At 35.4% G+C, this 16,445-nt stretch overlaps 2 protein-coding genes across 2 annotated transcripts in view; one reads left to right on the top strand and one right to left on the bottom strand.

Annotated features, from left to right (window-relative positions):
- frmd3 (FERM domain containing 3) overlaps positions 1–5,389 on the bottom strand; it is a 99,411-nt gene extending 94,022 nt beyond the window's left edge. The window contains exon 1 of the mRNA XM_088911780.1: positions 5,066–5,389. Within this exon, the coding sequence (XP_088767906.1) occupies positions 5,066–5,170 (105 nt within the window). The 5' untranslated portion in view covers positions 5,171–5,389. The remainder of the gene's footprint in view (positions 1–5,065) is intronic.
- A 1,711-nt stretch (positions 5,390–7,100) lies between these two features.
- Positions 7,101–14,298, top strand: LOC148837467 (gluconokinase-like). Its single transcript, XM_088910138.1, has 5 exons — positions 7,101–7,241; positions 7,820–7,850; positions 7,938–8,024; positions 9,595–9,638; positions 13,225–14,298. Exons 1-5 carry the CDS (start codon positions 7,204–7,206, stop codon positions 13,568–13,570), a joined length of 546 nt encoding a protein of 181 aa, XP_088766264.1. The 5' UTR covers positions 7,101–7,203; the 3' UTR covers positions 13,571–14,298.
- The last annotated feature ends 2,147 nt before the right edge of the window (positions 14,299–16,445 follow it).

The raw sequence follows: 16,445 nt of genomic DNA, 5'->3' as shown, positions 1-16,445 counted from the left end.
ATTGTTTATTTATCCATATACTGTACAATGACAAAGCAGAATTCATTTCTGCCCCTGTGATAATTCTTTTATCTTCAAGAAAAAAAAATACCAGTGAAATATAGTTATTTTAATGTGAGAAAAAAGTATATATTGTAAATAGTTTCATATACTGTACATTCATTCAACTGAGCGTCCAAAACACTTGCTTTACGTGCTATACTGTATGTTCATCCACACCATCAGATATTAAGTGTTAAAATATGAACTTCACAGAATGCCACAGAAAAAAAAGATAAAAGGCACCACCTTCACCATAATATTTAATAGGTCAAGTTGTATCACATAATTATCTCAGTGCTCTACAAATCACATCCTCAGTTTAACACCTCATAATTGAACTGATTTTGGACTGTTTTTTATTCCTTTACTTTACCGGATAAATCAATTGAGAAAAAAATCATTTATAACCCAGAGGCCCATTTACAGCAGGGCATTAAGCAAAGCAATTTGACAGAAGTACCTTGCTAAAGGGTAAAAGAGTGGTGTTTCCAGTCTTGAATCCAGAACCATAATCACTATTCCACACTGTTGTCTTAACACTGTTGCTACTTCAAACTCTTTTTATGCTTTGGCTGAAATTGTATTTTAAACACTCTATAGTATGTAGCATACTCTTGTCCTGAGATGTTAATATGGAAAGAATCAATATCCTTATCATTCTTAAAGAATTCATCGAGTTGTAAAAGAGCAGCTTGAAACTGTTGTTAAAAATAGATGGTATGTGACCTGAAAAGAAGAATGTAATTAGTCCTTGATTTGATGTCTATTCAGCGGTATTTGATTACCTAAAGTGCATCAGGTTGTAATACAGCCAGGGTACTGCTATCTGACCTTGAAGCTATGCATGGCCTTAACACTATCCAAAAAACATGCATCTCACCAAACCTAATAAAAAAGAAACTTGTTCATGCCTTCATGTTGAGATTCTGTTTATCTTATTTAATTACACAGTCTTGATAGAGGAATTTCACAAATTTTCTATGACATAGAAAATTGTGTACATTAAATACAGTATAATCTTCCGCTTGTCTGCCCACTCTGGAAATTTGTCTTAATTTTTTTTAATGACTTAATTCTATAACATTTCCTTTATCTCCTATTTTGCTGTAATCTATGAAATTCAAGCAGGTTGACCATTTGAGTCTCAGGATCATTGATATTCACTAAGATGAGAAGTAGTCTTAATACAGATCCCTGTGGTACCCCTAGAATTGGATCACCGCAATCTAATAATTGAAGCCACTGTACTCTGCTTTCTCTCCATTAAGTTCTAACTGGAGGGTTGGCCCAATTCTCAGGTGGGGCACCACTGTTGTACTGTTGTGCCAGCATATCGGAATGTCTCCAAGTAAAATATGAATGTTTACAAATCCTCCAAATCCTCAGAATGGAAGAAGTAACAGACAGAAAAAGTCAAGTTAAAAAAGTAAAGGCTTCATTGCATGATAAAACTAGTAATACATGACTTATAATGTTTCATGCTCCATGGAAGACTCACCGGAATACCTTTACAAGAATTTTAAGAAAACAAAATACAATTTTTGAGAAAAGCATTTTTTCATATACAGAAGATATTTGTTCACATGAAGAACAGAAGAGGCTTCCATATTTATCTTCAAAAAGAAAGGTATGTGTAGAATTAATGTTACAATTAACAATTCTTTATGTTGCACTAACACAACAGGTAGACATTTCTGGCATTGCAGTAGTGACATTCAGAAGGTACGATGTACAATTCTGTATATTTAAATAATATTTCTGTTTGTCATAGCAGTCATTATTAGTTTCAATTACATTCTCTCAGAATTATCTTCCTTTTATCTAATGAATTATCTAATGAAGAAACCTGAATATACTGTATATCACTTGGTTATAAGGTAAGAATTTAATGACTTGTGACTACTGTGCCACTACTCATAAAATATAAATCACAAGCTGCCATGAAACAGGATTCCATTAACCCTTTTTCTGTCTAACTAACTAGATGATTGAGTTGTTTTGCCATAAGGTATCATTATCTTGCATGAGAAACTACAAATTCCTGATTCCTTCAGCTTTTTTCACAGTAAGGTATTAGCTGAAGGAGACTGTTATTGTTTCCAATTACTGGTAAGGCTGTATGAACAGCGTTTTTTTGTGAAACATAAACAAAACCGTTGTTTTTCCACAGAACATAAAATACAGAAATAAATGCTATTTACAATGATATATTATTGTATCATCGCTAGATTGCATGGTTTGTAGCAAGGCAAAGTTAGTAGTAAATCTGGCAACAATAGAGTGATGACAAATATCTTATAATATGGTATTCTTCTAAACATATTCACCCACTAGAGAGTTTCTGCAACCGTAATGCCACACTTCAGAAATTCTTTCTCCTATTGCCATTTGCACGGTATGTGTAGACTGACTCAGTGCACTGCACTGGCCTGAGGATATCTTGCTATTTCACTGGAGATACAAGCTTTTGCTTTATCTTTTTTGTGCAGTTGTCAAGGATGCTACAGGAAGTGTCAAATGTATTTAAGATTCATTTTAGGCAAACAAGAAACGTGCACCCTTTCTATCTTCCCAAGGCAAACACTTTCATTTCATTCAAATTTAAGAAAAGGTTCATAAAATAGTTCTCGGCACGCCTTAAAACTCCAGATGATGACAAGACGTTTCATGCATGGTGCACAGATAACAGTATTCCATTAGTCAATTTAAACTTAAACTCAGATTGAAAAGATTACATGGGCAAAAAAATCTTCAAAGGCATTGATGGATTAGATGCAGTGGACTTTTTCAGAATGAACAGTGAAACGTGACCCAGAGTACACAAGAGGAAACTGTGTGGAAGTGCATTTTGAACCCAGAACATAAAGCACCCTTACCCAAAGGGTTGTGGGAGTATGGAACAAGCTACCCAGCCTTATGGTTGAAGCCAAGACAGTACCTTGACTTCCATCAAGATATGACTGGAAGTGATCCTTGGATCAATATACTGTACAGCTATCTACCAAACAACCAAACATGCCAGATGGGCCAAATGACCTCCTCTTGTTTGTAATCGTATGTTCCAATGTTCTATATTCTCTATCTTTTTTATTTAGCATGTAGATCTTATCTGATTTAAAACAACATCTGTTTTCGCTGTGCTAGCTAAAATAGCTAAAACTAAGTTCTTAAAAATACTACATTCACTGTCATAACTTCATTTTACTGGTGATAGCAAATACAACAGATGTAATACTTGCACGATAATGTGAAGTGATAGAAATGTAAATTGCCAGTCTTTCTATTGAGTTTTTTTCTTTTTCTTTTCAGACAACAAGGTGTTTTTATTTTAGCCAGGCTGAGTACCTGCCAGCACCAATCCTGTGCTATATTATGAGGCAGAAACCTGACGAGCTCCAGGTTCTGCCTGAAGTGCAAAGTCCTCTGGTTCGTCATACTAAGAGTCCTTTGCTCATAGGGGCCTAAGCCACAGGTGTCCAGTCCCAGTCCTGGAGGTTATCTAGGTCTCTTTCAAGTAGTAGCAACTGAAGAGTTGGGAGAAACTGTCAAAGTGCTCCAATCAAGTCACAACTTTTTTAACTCCTCAAGACCTGGGTTGAAATGAAAACCCTTCGGAGCTCAAACACTTCAGGGTCAGAACTGGACATGCCTGACCTGAACCGAGTCAAAAAATGAATTAAATGTTCTATTAAATGTGGCATTACCTCTTCTACATTAAGACAGCAAAAAAGATATTCTGCCAATTAAATACACAATTTATCAATAGCTTTCACGGGGCTGCATTATAAAGTGAAAATGTAAAGCCCTTCCTTTCCACCAATATTAAAGACAATACTAAACACTGACGACAATAACAATCTGAAGCTTTGATTCCTCCAGTGCACTGTGAACTAGCGGGCCTATCTGTATGTGCTGATCTTAAGACCATTCAAAAAGCACCTCAGGAAGAAGGAAAGTAGGGTATTACTGTGTCACTAGTTCACATTAAAAATAAATTATAGACTCTCATGTCTAGTAAATTCAAGTCATTTTCAAACACATACCACCAGTAAATAAAAGTGGTTTCATACCACAAAACGTTTTGTCTGCCATTCCATTGCCAATGTCCCATTTAAGTCATTGTAAAAAAAAACAGCCTGTATGCTTCACCTTCGCGTACATATTTCACAAAAAGCAGATTCAATTAAAACTATTCATGGAGCCAGGATTTCAGACATTATTGATAAAGCCACGTGTGTTGTCGAATCTCCCAGCCCCACACGCCAATTAGTATAACTACACCCGTAGTCAAAGAAACATCACCACACCAAGCTTGCGTCCACTTAAGTACCCACACCGTAATCAGAACCACACCCATCTGATTTTTTCCCTCTTATTCTTAGTTCGTAACTTTCTTTAGTTAAAATGGAAACCATGCAGCACAAATTACACTAGAGAACGAATATTCCTAGCTTTCTGTCCACTCAGTAGAAGTGGGTTATTTTAAAATATCAAGCTTAATTCGTGTTGCTATAGCCCTTATGCAAAAGACTCCGGTTAATGTATTACCTACTTCCAAAAATGTATTATATCAAACAACACATTTGCAGTTGTGCTTTTAAATGGGTTTTGTTCTGATTTATTTTCTAAGGAGGCTATTCTTGGGGACATCCATAGATGCGCATATCCTATGAACAAGTTTTCCAGTCTCTTGGTTTAAACAATATAAAAATCGATTTTATATTTTAGAACACTGCTAATTTAGAACATACCGTTCTAATTGTAGCTTTCACAGTTCACCCTTCTCACATTGAAGTGTAGTTGTGTTACAATGTGATGCAAAATGTAAGAAAGAATCTGTGGTGTTTGGTAAACAAGCACGCTTGTAACTGCATTGTTCCATAAACACAACACAATGAGCTAACGTTTTACATCGTGAAAGGGGTTCCTTGGTAACCGCAAGGTTTGAATGTGCGTCGATACGTTCATCCAAAAATTTATAAATGCTGGAAATAAACAAATGAGAAGAAAGCTTTTCGCATACCTGTATATTGCATGAGATCTCCGAGTCATCCAACAGCCTGATGGTACATTTAATCTCCTGGTTTAAGGATTTGACACTTGAAGTGCGAAATCGAAGCATTTTCATTATTCTGTCGTTATTTATTAATTCTACATGACAACGCGAAGACCTCTGTCACAAGGCAACGTAAAGCAGAAGAACTGGTGTAAAAGGCTACTGAAATGATGAAATGGAAACCATCAGTTGCAAGCAATCGAAGGATCGCCTTGCTGCAGACTAGTAGGAGAGCTCTTTCTGACGTTTGTGATCAGAGCCGCTTTCTGTCCCCAGCGAACAAGCTACTCTGCGCTTCTCTCCATTCATAGTTACTCGAGAAACACGCCTGGCTTTTATTCAACCTGCACATGACCAGTGTCTTCAAACAAGAACACACAGACTAATTCTGTAACTAGATGGGAAATGCAAATGCAGTGCAAGACGAAGAACATCAATTAAAATCCACATATTTAATAATGCATTGCTTGGCAATCAAGAATGTATCTTTAATGTACATGGGATAGTAATAATACAGCGGATTGCACTGAAAACAATCACATACAGTATGAACCGTATATAAACTACAGCGAATTTTTAAGTAAATGTTCACTGTGTAGAATACTTTTGATTTTCATCACTGATTGCAATGTTTTTGTGGAGCAAAATCCTTATGGGTGCCTGTGAGCATTTTATAGCACCACCTCAGGATGTTTTTAAATTTTATGGAAATATCTCTGGAAATACGTCCCGCATGGTATTCGGACATGTGATCTTGTATCCCTTGAAAAGATTCAGCAGAACATCATTTATTCATTTAACGTGTTCAAAATTGATGACGTTTATGGTCCAAAGTGTAGTATAGTGGGCTTCAATTCAAGAACATTAATTCATTCTTCTTTATGTCTGTGAAATGCAATGAATAATTTAATGGCCGTACTTGAGATGTCTAATGTAACTTAGCATCACTGTGTGTGTGCGCGATTCAACGTGGTTCATTTTAATGCGACACAGGAAAACAATGTAAAAACAAATTCTCCCAGAATGTGTGTTACATTGTAGAAGATAACTTCTGACTGCATTACATTAATAAAAAAATACTTAAAACACCTAAAGCGCATGTTTAATAACAGTAGGTAAATCCATCTAGAAATGTACAGCATTTTTGCACATCCGATATTCAAGGTTATTAGGATGTATAACATAAGGTTTAAAGTCAACCAGCGGTGAACCTTTGCTGCTCTTGGCAGTATACAAGTTCTCTTTCGCCCAGCCCTGTTTTTTTATGCAAGATAGTGTGGTAGGTTCCCAGAAAATATGCATGATCTCACTGCAACTGGGACAACTGTTTTTTTCTTATTCACCAAAACAAATATATATATATATTAAGAAGGTAACAGTTCGTGGTACTAAGAAGAACCACAATACTTCACTAAACTAATTATAAATATGAATTGTTGCGCAGGCTAATTCAATAATTTTTAGGTTTGTTTCCCAGTGTTCTTTATGGAATTGGTTAATAATGTAATACATAAGAGTACTTCAAAGGTATAAAGTAAATTACTGATTTCTGCCTATGCAGTCATTTAAAATATTCACCCTTTCTATTTTTTCAGTGATTCAGGGAAATTTAAAAGCATGCTACCCAAACAGATAGTGGCATTTATTTTATTAAAAAGCTCCATACACAGCATTTCTGGAAAACAGTTGCTAAGCAGCAGTAGAAAATTCAGACACGGCCCGCTCAGAATCTAATAATAATAATAATAATAATAATAATAATAATAATAATAATAATAATAATATGAATGTGAATATGAATAAGAATAATATGAATATCCGTAATATAATAAAGACATAAGACTCAATTATATTTATAAAACTTCATATAATAAAGACATAAGACTAAATTATATTTATAAAAATCACTTTCTGAAGTCTGTTTTTTTTAAAGTATTAAATAGCTTTCCCTGTGACGGGCCTCCACGTGTACTACAGCTTTAAATGTAAAGGCGGAAATGGATTCACGTAAGAGTACTGCGCGTTTGCGACCTTCTGCTGGTGCAGCAGGAGCAGTTTTATAATAATAAGGATTATATAAACGGAGTTTCGCTGCACAGAGCCTAATGATACTTGTCTTAATGGGAGTATGTGGATGTGGGAAGTACGTTGTTGCTTCACTATACGTAGTTTGATCAGTGAACATATGTGTTGATATTGGAGTTAGCGTTCGTCATGGAAAGCATGTCTTTAGTAAACAATTTTTTTTTTTTATAGGGGGGCATTTCAAATCAAGATTTCATCTTAACTGATTTAATTTGAGAATGACTGATGTTCACTAAAATAATTAAAAACCGTTAAAATGCGTCTCATGTTTCGATTTTACTGTTGCGCTTTCAAACAGAAATGTACCAAGTTAATGGGGAAAGGTTGTTTTAATGTGTGCTTTTAAGGACACTGTAGACGACCTAACTGCCTTAAATGAATTTGGTTAAAGCATTGGGTTTATTTAGTTCTCTTGGTTTTGTGATTTAAGTGATCTCATTCTCTAATCAATATAAGCTCAGCTGTCCCTGCACTCCAGTATGTAAACAACTGAAATTTCCGAGGGTATTTTAACAGTTCTTTACAATATCATGTATTGTTTTGTTAATTTCTGTGCTGTATTAGGATTTGCCAGTTAGGTGTCCTTTGTGGCATTTGTTTCAAGTTGTTAAAATAACTTGCCCTTTTGCTTCTCAGGAGTACTGTGGGAGCATCTCTAGCAAACAAGGTAAATTTTGATTTTTACAGTAGGTTATTCAAATGCTTATGTGTACTTACGTGAATGTTAACTTTCGGTTATGCATCTTTTTTGTAGCTAGGATGGACTTTTTTTGATGGAGACGACTATCATCCCAAAGAAAACAGAGAAAAAATGTCAAATGGAATACCACTGACTGACCAGGTACTAGGCTCTTAAGGTCATTTGGTGACTATCTGCTACACTTTTGCTATGAGCAGTTTCAAGTCTCAAATATATTTGAGAATATTTTTTTGACATGCAAGAAATGATTATTAATGATAAAGAGACAGTTTTGATTGTATTTAAGGTTCACTAAAGATGGCCATTAAGAGCAGCAGCATTAGAGATCAGTGATTTGTGGTACTGGCCTGATCTTTGCCAAAGATAGAAAAATGTAGGGTCATGTGTGGAATGCTTTACTGTGTTAAGCAGAAAACAAAATTTGAGAATTGTGATGTATTGTAGATATTTAAACCTTATGAAGACCTCCTTCTTAAGATGCCCAAAATTAACCACCTGAGATGCCACAGCTTTTTAATCACAGCTACTGGATAAAAGTTTGAGGGCAGGTACACCCATTAATCATCCACCATATTTCCAAGTGGTTTTGTATACTGCCATTCATTTGGAAAGGAAGCTTAAATGAAGTCAAGTGTATGGTATTTTCTATACAGTGTCCTAATTTTTTTTAAATTGGAATTTTGGGAAGAGCTTTGGAAATTTCCACAGTAATGTGAAGTTTCAAGGCAGAAAATAAATTAGATCTTACTACTGTAAAACTTCCATCACATGTCAAATGGATATTTAATAGAAAAGGTTGGTGATTCATCGTATTAAGATCCTCAGAAACTCCCATCTTCTGTTACTACAATATCTCGATTCGATTAAATGATTTATAAAATAAAATCAGACTCGCTGTGGTACAATGGTTAGCAGTGCTGGGGCCCTGGGTTAATTTCCTGGGGTGCTGTCTGCACAGAGTTTGTATGTTATCCCCTTTATTTATGTGGGTTTTCTCCCACAGTCCAAGGCATACTGGTAGGTTAATTCGGCTTTAGGGAAATTTGTGTGTCTGTATCTGTGTGGACTGACATTCCATCCAGAGTGTATCTTGCCTTGCTCTTATTGCTTGCCAGGATAGACTCCGGATCCCCTGCGACCGAGTATTAGATAAAGCAGTGAGAAAATGGATGGATGGGCTATGACAGTGCATTTAACAAATCCAGTCTGACTGATGGCAAGACTTTTAACATTGGTGACACCTAGTGTTAAAGTATGGTTTTATTAGGGTTGTGAAATAATGGCTTCAGTTTCAAAAGATTGCCAAGTTTTGTGAAATGTTTTGGTTGACCTCATTAAATATTCTTAATGAGGCCAGTCATTTGTTTCTTGAAATGTATGTTTATATATGTTATTATTTACAAAAATTAAAAACAACTCCATGCAGTAAAGCTCTATATGTAATTACTGTCCATGAGCAGTTGCTCCACAAATCATTTCCACATAAACAGGATCATCCAATCTGTTCCTTGCCATGGGTGTTTTATGAAAAAATTGTTAAAATTATTATGAGTATCTAGAATCCAGAAAAGAATGCCATTTGACGTAGGACAAAGATATTAAAATCTAAGCAATGTAACTTGCTTTATAAGACAGTGTTTTAATTTAGGTAAATGATTACATTTTGTAATATTTTTTCCTCTTGTGACTGTTTTATATGTTTATTCAACAGGACAGGATTCCTTGGTTACTCATTTTGCATGACATAATCCTAAGGTAACAAATCTTGAAAACTCTTGCATTCTGTTTTGTTATTGAAGAATTATTAGCGTTTTCCTCATCTAGATTATCAAGATCTACTCACATGTAGTTCCACAAATATTTTGCTACAAAAAGTATTTTGAAACACACTTAGTACAGCAATAAACATTTAGTTAATAAACATGATGTTATACAGGGCCTTGCACAGTACAAGTATTTCAACCCTTGCACAGTTTTCATGTGTTGTGGGCTTTAAGCTTATTTTCATGACTCTTTGATGTGGCAATTAATACTTATAAACAAAATGTACTCCAAAGTTTCAAATAAAAATGGCACATTAAAAGAAAATGGAAAAATCATTATTTTTCTGTAGCAAACTATAATTAATTCAGGATCACCCCATCAGTTGAGTGGCTTCTGTCTATGTCGAATAATAATGGTTCACATTTCAGAATAAATAGACCTACCTCTGTAAGGTTCCCCGTTCAGGAAGTGAATTTCAAGCGAAGATTCTGCCATGAAGACCAAAGAGCTTTCTAAACAACTTGGGGATAAACTTGTATAAAGACACAGATCTGGAGCAGGTTATGAAAACATTTCACCTCTTTGAGCATGGTGAAGGTGATTATTAAGTGTAAGGTACCTAGACACTGTCTAATATACATAGATAAGCCTGTCCCTCCACAATCGGCAGCATGGCAAGGAGGAATCTGGTTAGGGATGCCACCACAGGTCCAATGGCAACTTGGAAAGAGTTAAGAAGTTAAATTGCTGAGACAGGAGCAAATGTTTGTGGGTAATCATCATCTGTCATTACATTTGACACAGACCCAACATACTGCATCACACAGTTGACACTATCCTGTCATATATATTAAGTTCACTACTGTCAGGCATGGAGGAAGCAGCATTGTTATAGTTTTGCATCTCATCTGCAGCAATTGGGAAGCTTGTGTAGAATGATGGGAGTCTAGATGGAGTAAAGTACTGGCAAATTGTAGAGGAAAACTTGCTTCTAAAAGCAAGTTTAGACAGTAATTGGGACAGTAATTCACCTTCCATCAGGATAACGTTTCAAAGTTCATGGCCAAAAAAGACTTAAGAATAATAAGATGAATATGCTTGAGTTTAGTGATTGACTTCAGTCCTATTGAGGATCTATGAAAATAATTGAAAACTAGGCGCTCCCTAAGCAGCTTGAGAGAGCTTGAGAAAATCTGCCAAGAAGAATTGGCAAAATTTCTCCAAGCAATGGGACAAAGCTGACAGAGATCAAAAAAGACTTGTGCCTGTAATTTCTGTTATTTGTCTCCACCAAATATTGATTTTTATGTTAAAATTATTTTATATATTATGACTTCAGTATACTTCAGTTTTTTCTCATTAGCTTTTGATGACATTTGCTGTAACCTGTCTTATCCTTAGAGATCTTCAGTATAATTTTTAATAAAATTTAATTTAAATATGTGTACTGTATGCATAATTTTGTAATGTTGCTAAATGTGACACCATAGGACCATTGGGTCTGAATATTTTCAGAAGACTGTATGCGCTTTTATTCATTTTTTTCCTTGCTAGTTTTCTTTAATTATATTTAGTTTACTGGGCTTAGGTTTTGTTAACCATGCTAGAGAACAGTTTTAGGAAAAATACATTTTGGGAGTTAAATGAGGTTACCGCACTGATGTGTAAACCTGAGCATACAGAGATTTTACTAAAGATGCAGCTTGACATCTGTGGCTCTAAAATACCTTTAAAAATAGTATGATAATCTACATATGCAAGAGGATAACGAATGAAAAGTTAAACCTCTGTGAATTTAATTATTTCTTCAAAATGCTTTCAGTTGATAAAATAAATCTGTCCTTAACATAAACAGATTACACTATTTTTTATATATTCAGTATTTCTATAAATTCCCCCTATCTGTATCATGTAATATTGATCTTTGCTGGCCTTCTATATATTTTTTTTTATTTTTCAAGCTAAAGGTTTGGAGACATTACTTAGCCACAGAATATTCTGCTATATTCTAGAAGCAGGAAAGGTATTTTTGCTTTCATTACAATTCAGTTTGAGTTGTAGCTGCCTGAAAGCATTCTGCTCATCTGCATTTTTGGAAGTGAGGGCTTACTTTGTCAGCTTTGAACAGATGAAGCTAGTGACAGGTTTAAGAGTCCCAGCTGCGCTGGAGTTTGGCACCAAAGATAATTGATTCTGAAACAAGGAGGCGTGTCAGCAAAGAGAACACATGAAAATTGGTTTTACGCACTGAATTCTGTGTAACACCCTTCAAACAGATGATCTCATTCTTGAAATCTGATGCTTTTACTCACATCTGAGTGCTCCTACCACTTTTTAGACTGGCAAAATTTTACATCACTTTAGATCAGTGTCCTCTTTTTTTGGTTGTTTTATAAATTTGTCATTGCTGTATTTTTATGCTGCTTAAACACTTACTGGTCTAACACTTACAATTGATTAAAATATACTGTACCAACTCCTATATTTGGTAAAGCTCAATATTGATGGGGAAAGTGATTTTCTACTGTTTCACATTAAATGATGGTATTACTTTACCACCAAATTAAAACTGTGCGCACCAACAGCTGTATATCAAACCAATCTTTAGAGTTTGATGGCATTGTAATTTACCTCTTGTTAACTTTTGGAAAAATCTGTGAATAGTTTTTTGGAAATTCATCTGTGCTTGTACACATTTACAATCACATGGTTCAAGACAAAGCAACTTCCAGACAAGATTTCTATATCTCCCTGATTAGACATAGAACATCTGTATGTAATGGTGGATAATACTTTCTATGAGCAATCCATGTTTGCACTGGAGCTGCAGCTGTTTCACAAAATGAGGTCTTTGGTACGTGAACCTGTTATAGTGATCTTAAACTATGGAACTTGTAGGTGTTACAGATCCTTTTAATTACATGAGCAGCCTTTTGGCTTCGGTGTGCTTTTGAGCCCTTGGAATTTGTGTGGTAGGTGTGTTAGGACATGGATCATGATAGCTTCTTAGCTTTGGTTTGTGCCCCACAAGAATCTTAATCCTTGGCCCTTAGACACCTCAACAGATCCAGGAATGTTTGATATTGGCTAGGGGTTATGTCATGCTGATGACTGAACATGTCATCATAGTCTTCACTGAGGAATTAAGATTGTCCTCTGAGCTAGGGTTAAATTCTTATGCAAGCACTGTACTGTATGTCAAAAAGATATTTATTCCTATCTTAATGAGATCATGCAGTATAAACTGTCTATTTTTTGTAACTTTCTGATGCTTATTACACTGTGTAGTCTAAAAGATCAAGCTACCTTGGATGAGAGCATTGGACAACCAATGTGCCAATACAGAAAGTGCAGAATATTTCTTTGTGGGGTTTTACATTTTCCTTACCAACATCACAGTCTTTTTTACACATAATATTCTATAATTTAAACTGATCAACGTTTTAAATAAGTGGCACAGCCGGAGAATCCTCTTATCTGAAGATCCCAATCCATTCCTCTATGTAAGCAGTATTCATTTCTGCAACAGTACATTGAAACTCATGTTAATGATAACATTTGTGTTGGTTATATTTAGGGAATTGTCTGGTGGGAAACATGCGATCATGGCATGCTCTGCTCTGAAGAAAGTCTACCGAGAGCTGCTGGTGTTTGGATCAGATATTTTATACTTAAATCCCAGTGAGCTTCGGCACGATCTTGTAAAGGAAATACTGTTTGTGTACCTTCATGGGTCCATGGAGCTCATCTGTAAAAGAATGGCTGCCAGAAAAGGACATTTCATGGCTGCAAGTTTGATTCAGTCCCAGTTTGACATCCTGGAGCCCCCTTCTGAAGACGAGAACTCTATTACTGTGGACATTGACAGTGGCATCCAAGAAATTACAGCTGAGATAGAGAAAGCTCTTTCTTCACATTTGTAACCATGGAAACACTTCAAGTCAACAGCAGGCTGGATCCTGGCAGAATGCACAATACAGAGGGAAATGCATTAATGACAGTTCCTTTAATTCAATACATAAACCCCATTTAATACTTCAACATTTTTCCTGGAAGTGCGCACTGAAACAGTGTTGCAATCTTGTTCAGGATTTTTCATTTCTGCCATTATCTTTTAAATTGTTAAATAAAAGCTAATAAACATATCCTGTGTACAAATTAAGCAGGGTATATTTTTGGTAGATAATGACCTACTCTGGTTTAAGTAGAGAAGCGTTGATTAGTATTGCTGTCTCACAAATTTTGGGTGCTGGGTACAATTCTGGACCAGGGTTCTTTCTGGGCTTTCCCTTGTTGCTCTGGCTGCCTTCTGTATTCCAAAGATATACTTTTAAACTGTCCTGGTGCCGCCCTGGGCTGTCTGTCCTGGATGTGGTCCCATTTTGCACCCTGTACGTCTGGGTAGGCATTGGGCTGCTAAGTCCAGTGCCATGAATAAGCATCTTTCTGGCCAATAATGTTAGAATGGTACAGTATATCATACAGATTTTACTGTGGCACAGCATTTATGATGACCATAACTTGTTTTAGATTCTAGTTATCTTTGCTTAGTATAGCATAAGAAATAAAATGACCAAATCTGGATGACCCAAAACTGTGGTTTGCCATGCACATATTGTAAAACAATATCTATTAAATACAGAATTAACTATTCTGGGTTTATTTCTTTATCATCCAAGACATGTTGTTACACTGGTTTATTTGATCTGATCCTACAACAAATTCTAGGTTTAGAGTGGAGGTTAATTACAATGAAGCTACTGAAGATAAATGGTAATTATTACTTAAAATGCTGAAGGTTGAATAAAGAAATGTATTCAGTAAGATTAGTTCTCCCTTGTATTCCAGTTCTCATACACAGTTTAATAATTCCTGACATGGAAGGAGACCCACTTCATCCACCTCCGAAGGCAATACCCACTTAGGTGATACACAGTCATTTACATGCCAGCAGCCTCACAACACCCCAGATCAGGAGAGAATAGGGAAAATTCCTTTACCAATTGAATTAAGTGGGAGCTTTATGAAGGCCACAGTGTCCTTCATGAATTACGTGAAATACTGGTCCCAAAGAAAAAGAGCCACATAGTGGTCCATCAGCACGACTTGGATTTCTTCAGAGGTCTCCCATCCCAGTAGTGACTAGGTCTAGCTTTGCTTAGTTTCTTAACTCAGGCAGTAACGTGGTAATCCTGCTACCACTCTTTAATAACTATTTTAGTACATGTCAAAGATGTGTTTTGTACGTTATATTTTTAAATACAGTAATACTGTGTAGGGATATCCTGGAAATTCCAATTCAAATATAACCTTGCAAAACGTTTTCTTGACACACACATTCATTGGCTATCCCTTGCAGTTGAGGATGATTGTCTTCCATGAATCCAAAGGTGACTGATAAGACTAACAAGGGATCTGTGTTGGTCTTGCGGTGCAATATGTATTATCTCGCATGACAGGGTTGACATTATCACATTTGTTTGGCTGTTGATGCGTACTGACATTCAGTTCAGCATGTTTTTTATTACAGGAGACATTTTACCCAATTAAAGTGACTTTTTTGGACTCCTTCCGAAAAAGGTGTCATTCTGATTATTTGAAGATGTGATTTGGAACCAAGATCGAGTTTATACCCATTGTCTCGAAAAACCCATCACATGTCATTACAAACATTCATCTCAAATATTCTCAGGGCATTTTAGAATCCCTTACAAAGTACTGCACTACAATTTTTACAAGATGTTGTCAATAGATACAAAGCAAAGAGCACACAATTTATAGTTTATGGAACAAGTCATTGCTTTTATATAAAAATGTAGGTACAATTGGAAATTGGAAATGAATTGAGAGTATTAAACTTCCATCTGTGTATTGCACATGCATGGTGCCGTATGAATACAAATGCCATATTCCTTACTTTCACATTTGACACTAATGAGTGTTGTGTCTGAATTCTGAGCTTGAAAGAATATCATTCTGCAGATTTCATTTGAATTTAGCATTTACTTCCTTATTATTAATTTTTAATTGATCTGGAAGTTTGATTAATTGGCACTTTCAAGCTGTTCTTCGATTATCAAACAGCCAAGCACCTGAGAAGCTTTATAAAAATGTGAAAGCATCAACATTTTAAGAAATGAAAATTGAAAATGTCAAATACATGAAAACTAAGCTATTTAAAGATTTAGGCAAGTAAATAAGAGCTTCTTCTGGTAACTCAATTTCTGTTGTGCATCTGTTGTTTTTCTCAACCTTTGACAGAAAACAGCAAATGAAGTCTATCTGTCTGTTTAAATTGAATTATTAACAATGTTAAAACATATGGTTAACTTGGAAACGTGATAGTAGCTTGCAACACTGTTATAGGTGTAAGGTAGATATCTACTGACTTTTTGAGTAGAGTTCTTTAATTCATTCCCATTTTATGGCCATTAAAACCTATGTAATGCATAGTTATTTAATGAACATTTTCCTGAATGTTCTTGGAGCCTTTATAAAAATATAGAAAAAAAATTGTACAGGTTTAACTTGTTCTTGTCTAAAATGTTTCTGTCCCTGTAGAATGTAAAACAGTATTTAAATGATACCTTGACTGCCACCTAGTGGAATCTGAGTCACTACTTCTACTTCTTTTGGTGATTGGACTTCACTGAAAATGTTGGCTTCTACTGAATGCTGAATTAACCACTAGAATAGTGTGCTTAGAAAAACTCTTCTGATCTGTTATTCCACTTAAGTAATGGAATATTCATTCATTCAATATTCAGTATATTCACTCTTTCATCCATCTACCTTTAG

The sequence above is a fragment of the Atractosteus spatula genome, chromosome 3, assembly GCF_055471065.1.
Source record: "Atractosteus spatula isolate fAtrSpa1 chromosome 3, fAtrSpa1.hap1, whole genome shotgun sequence".
Classification (NCBI taxonomy): Eukaryota; Metazoa; Chordata; class Actinopteri; order Semionotiformes; family Lepisosteidae; genus Atractosteus; species Atractosteus spatula.
Note: the sequence above shows the minus strand (reverse complement) of the source record. Positions and strands in the feature narration are given on the sequence as shown.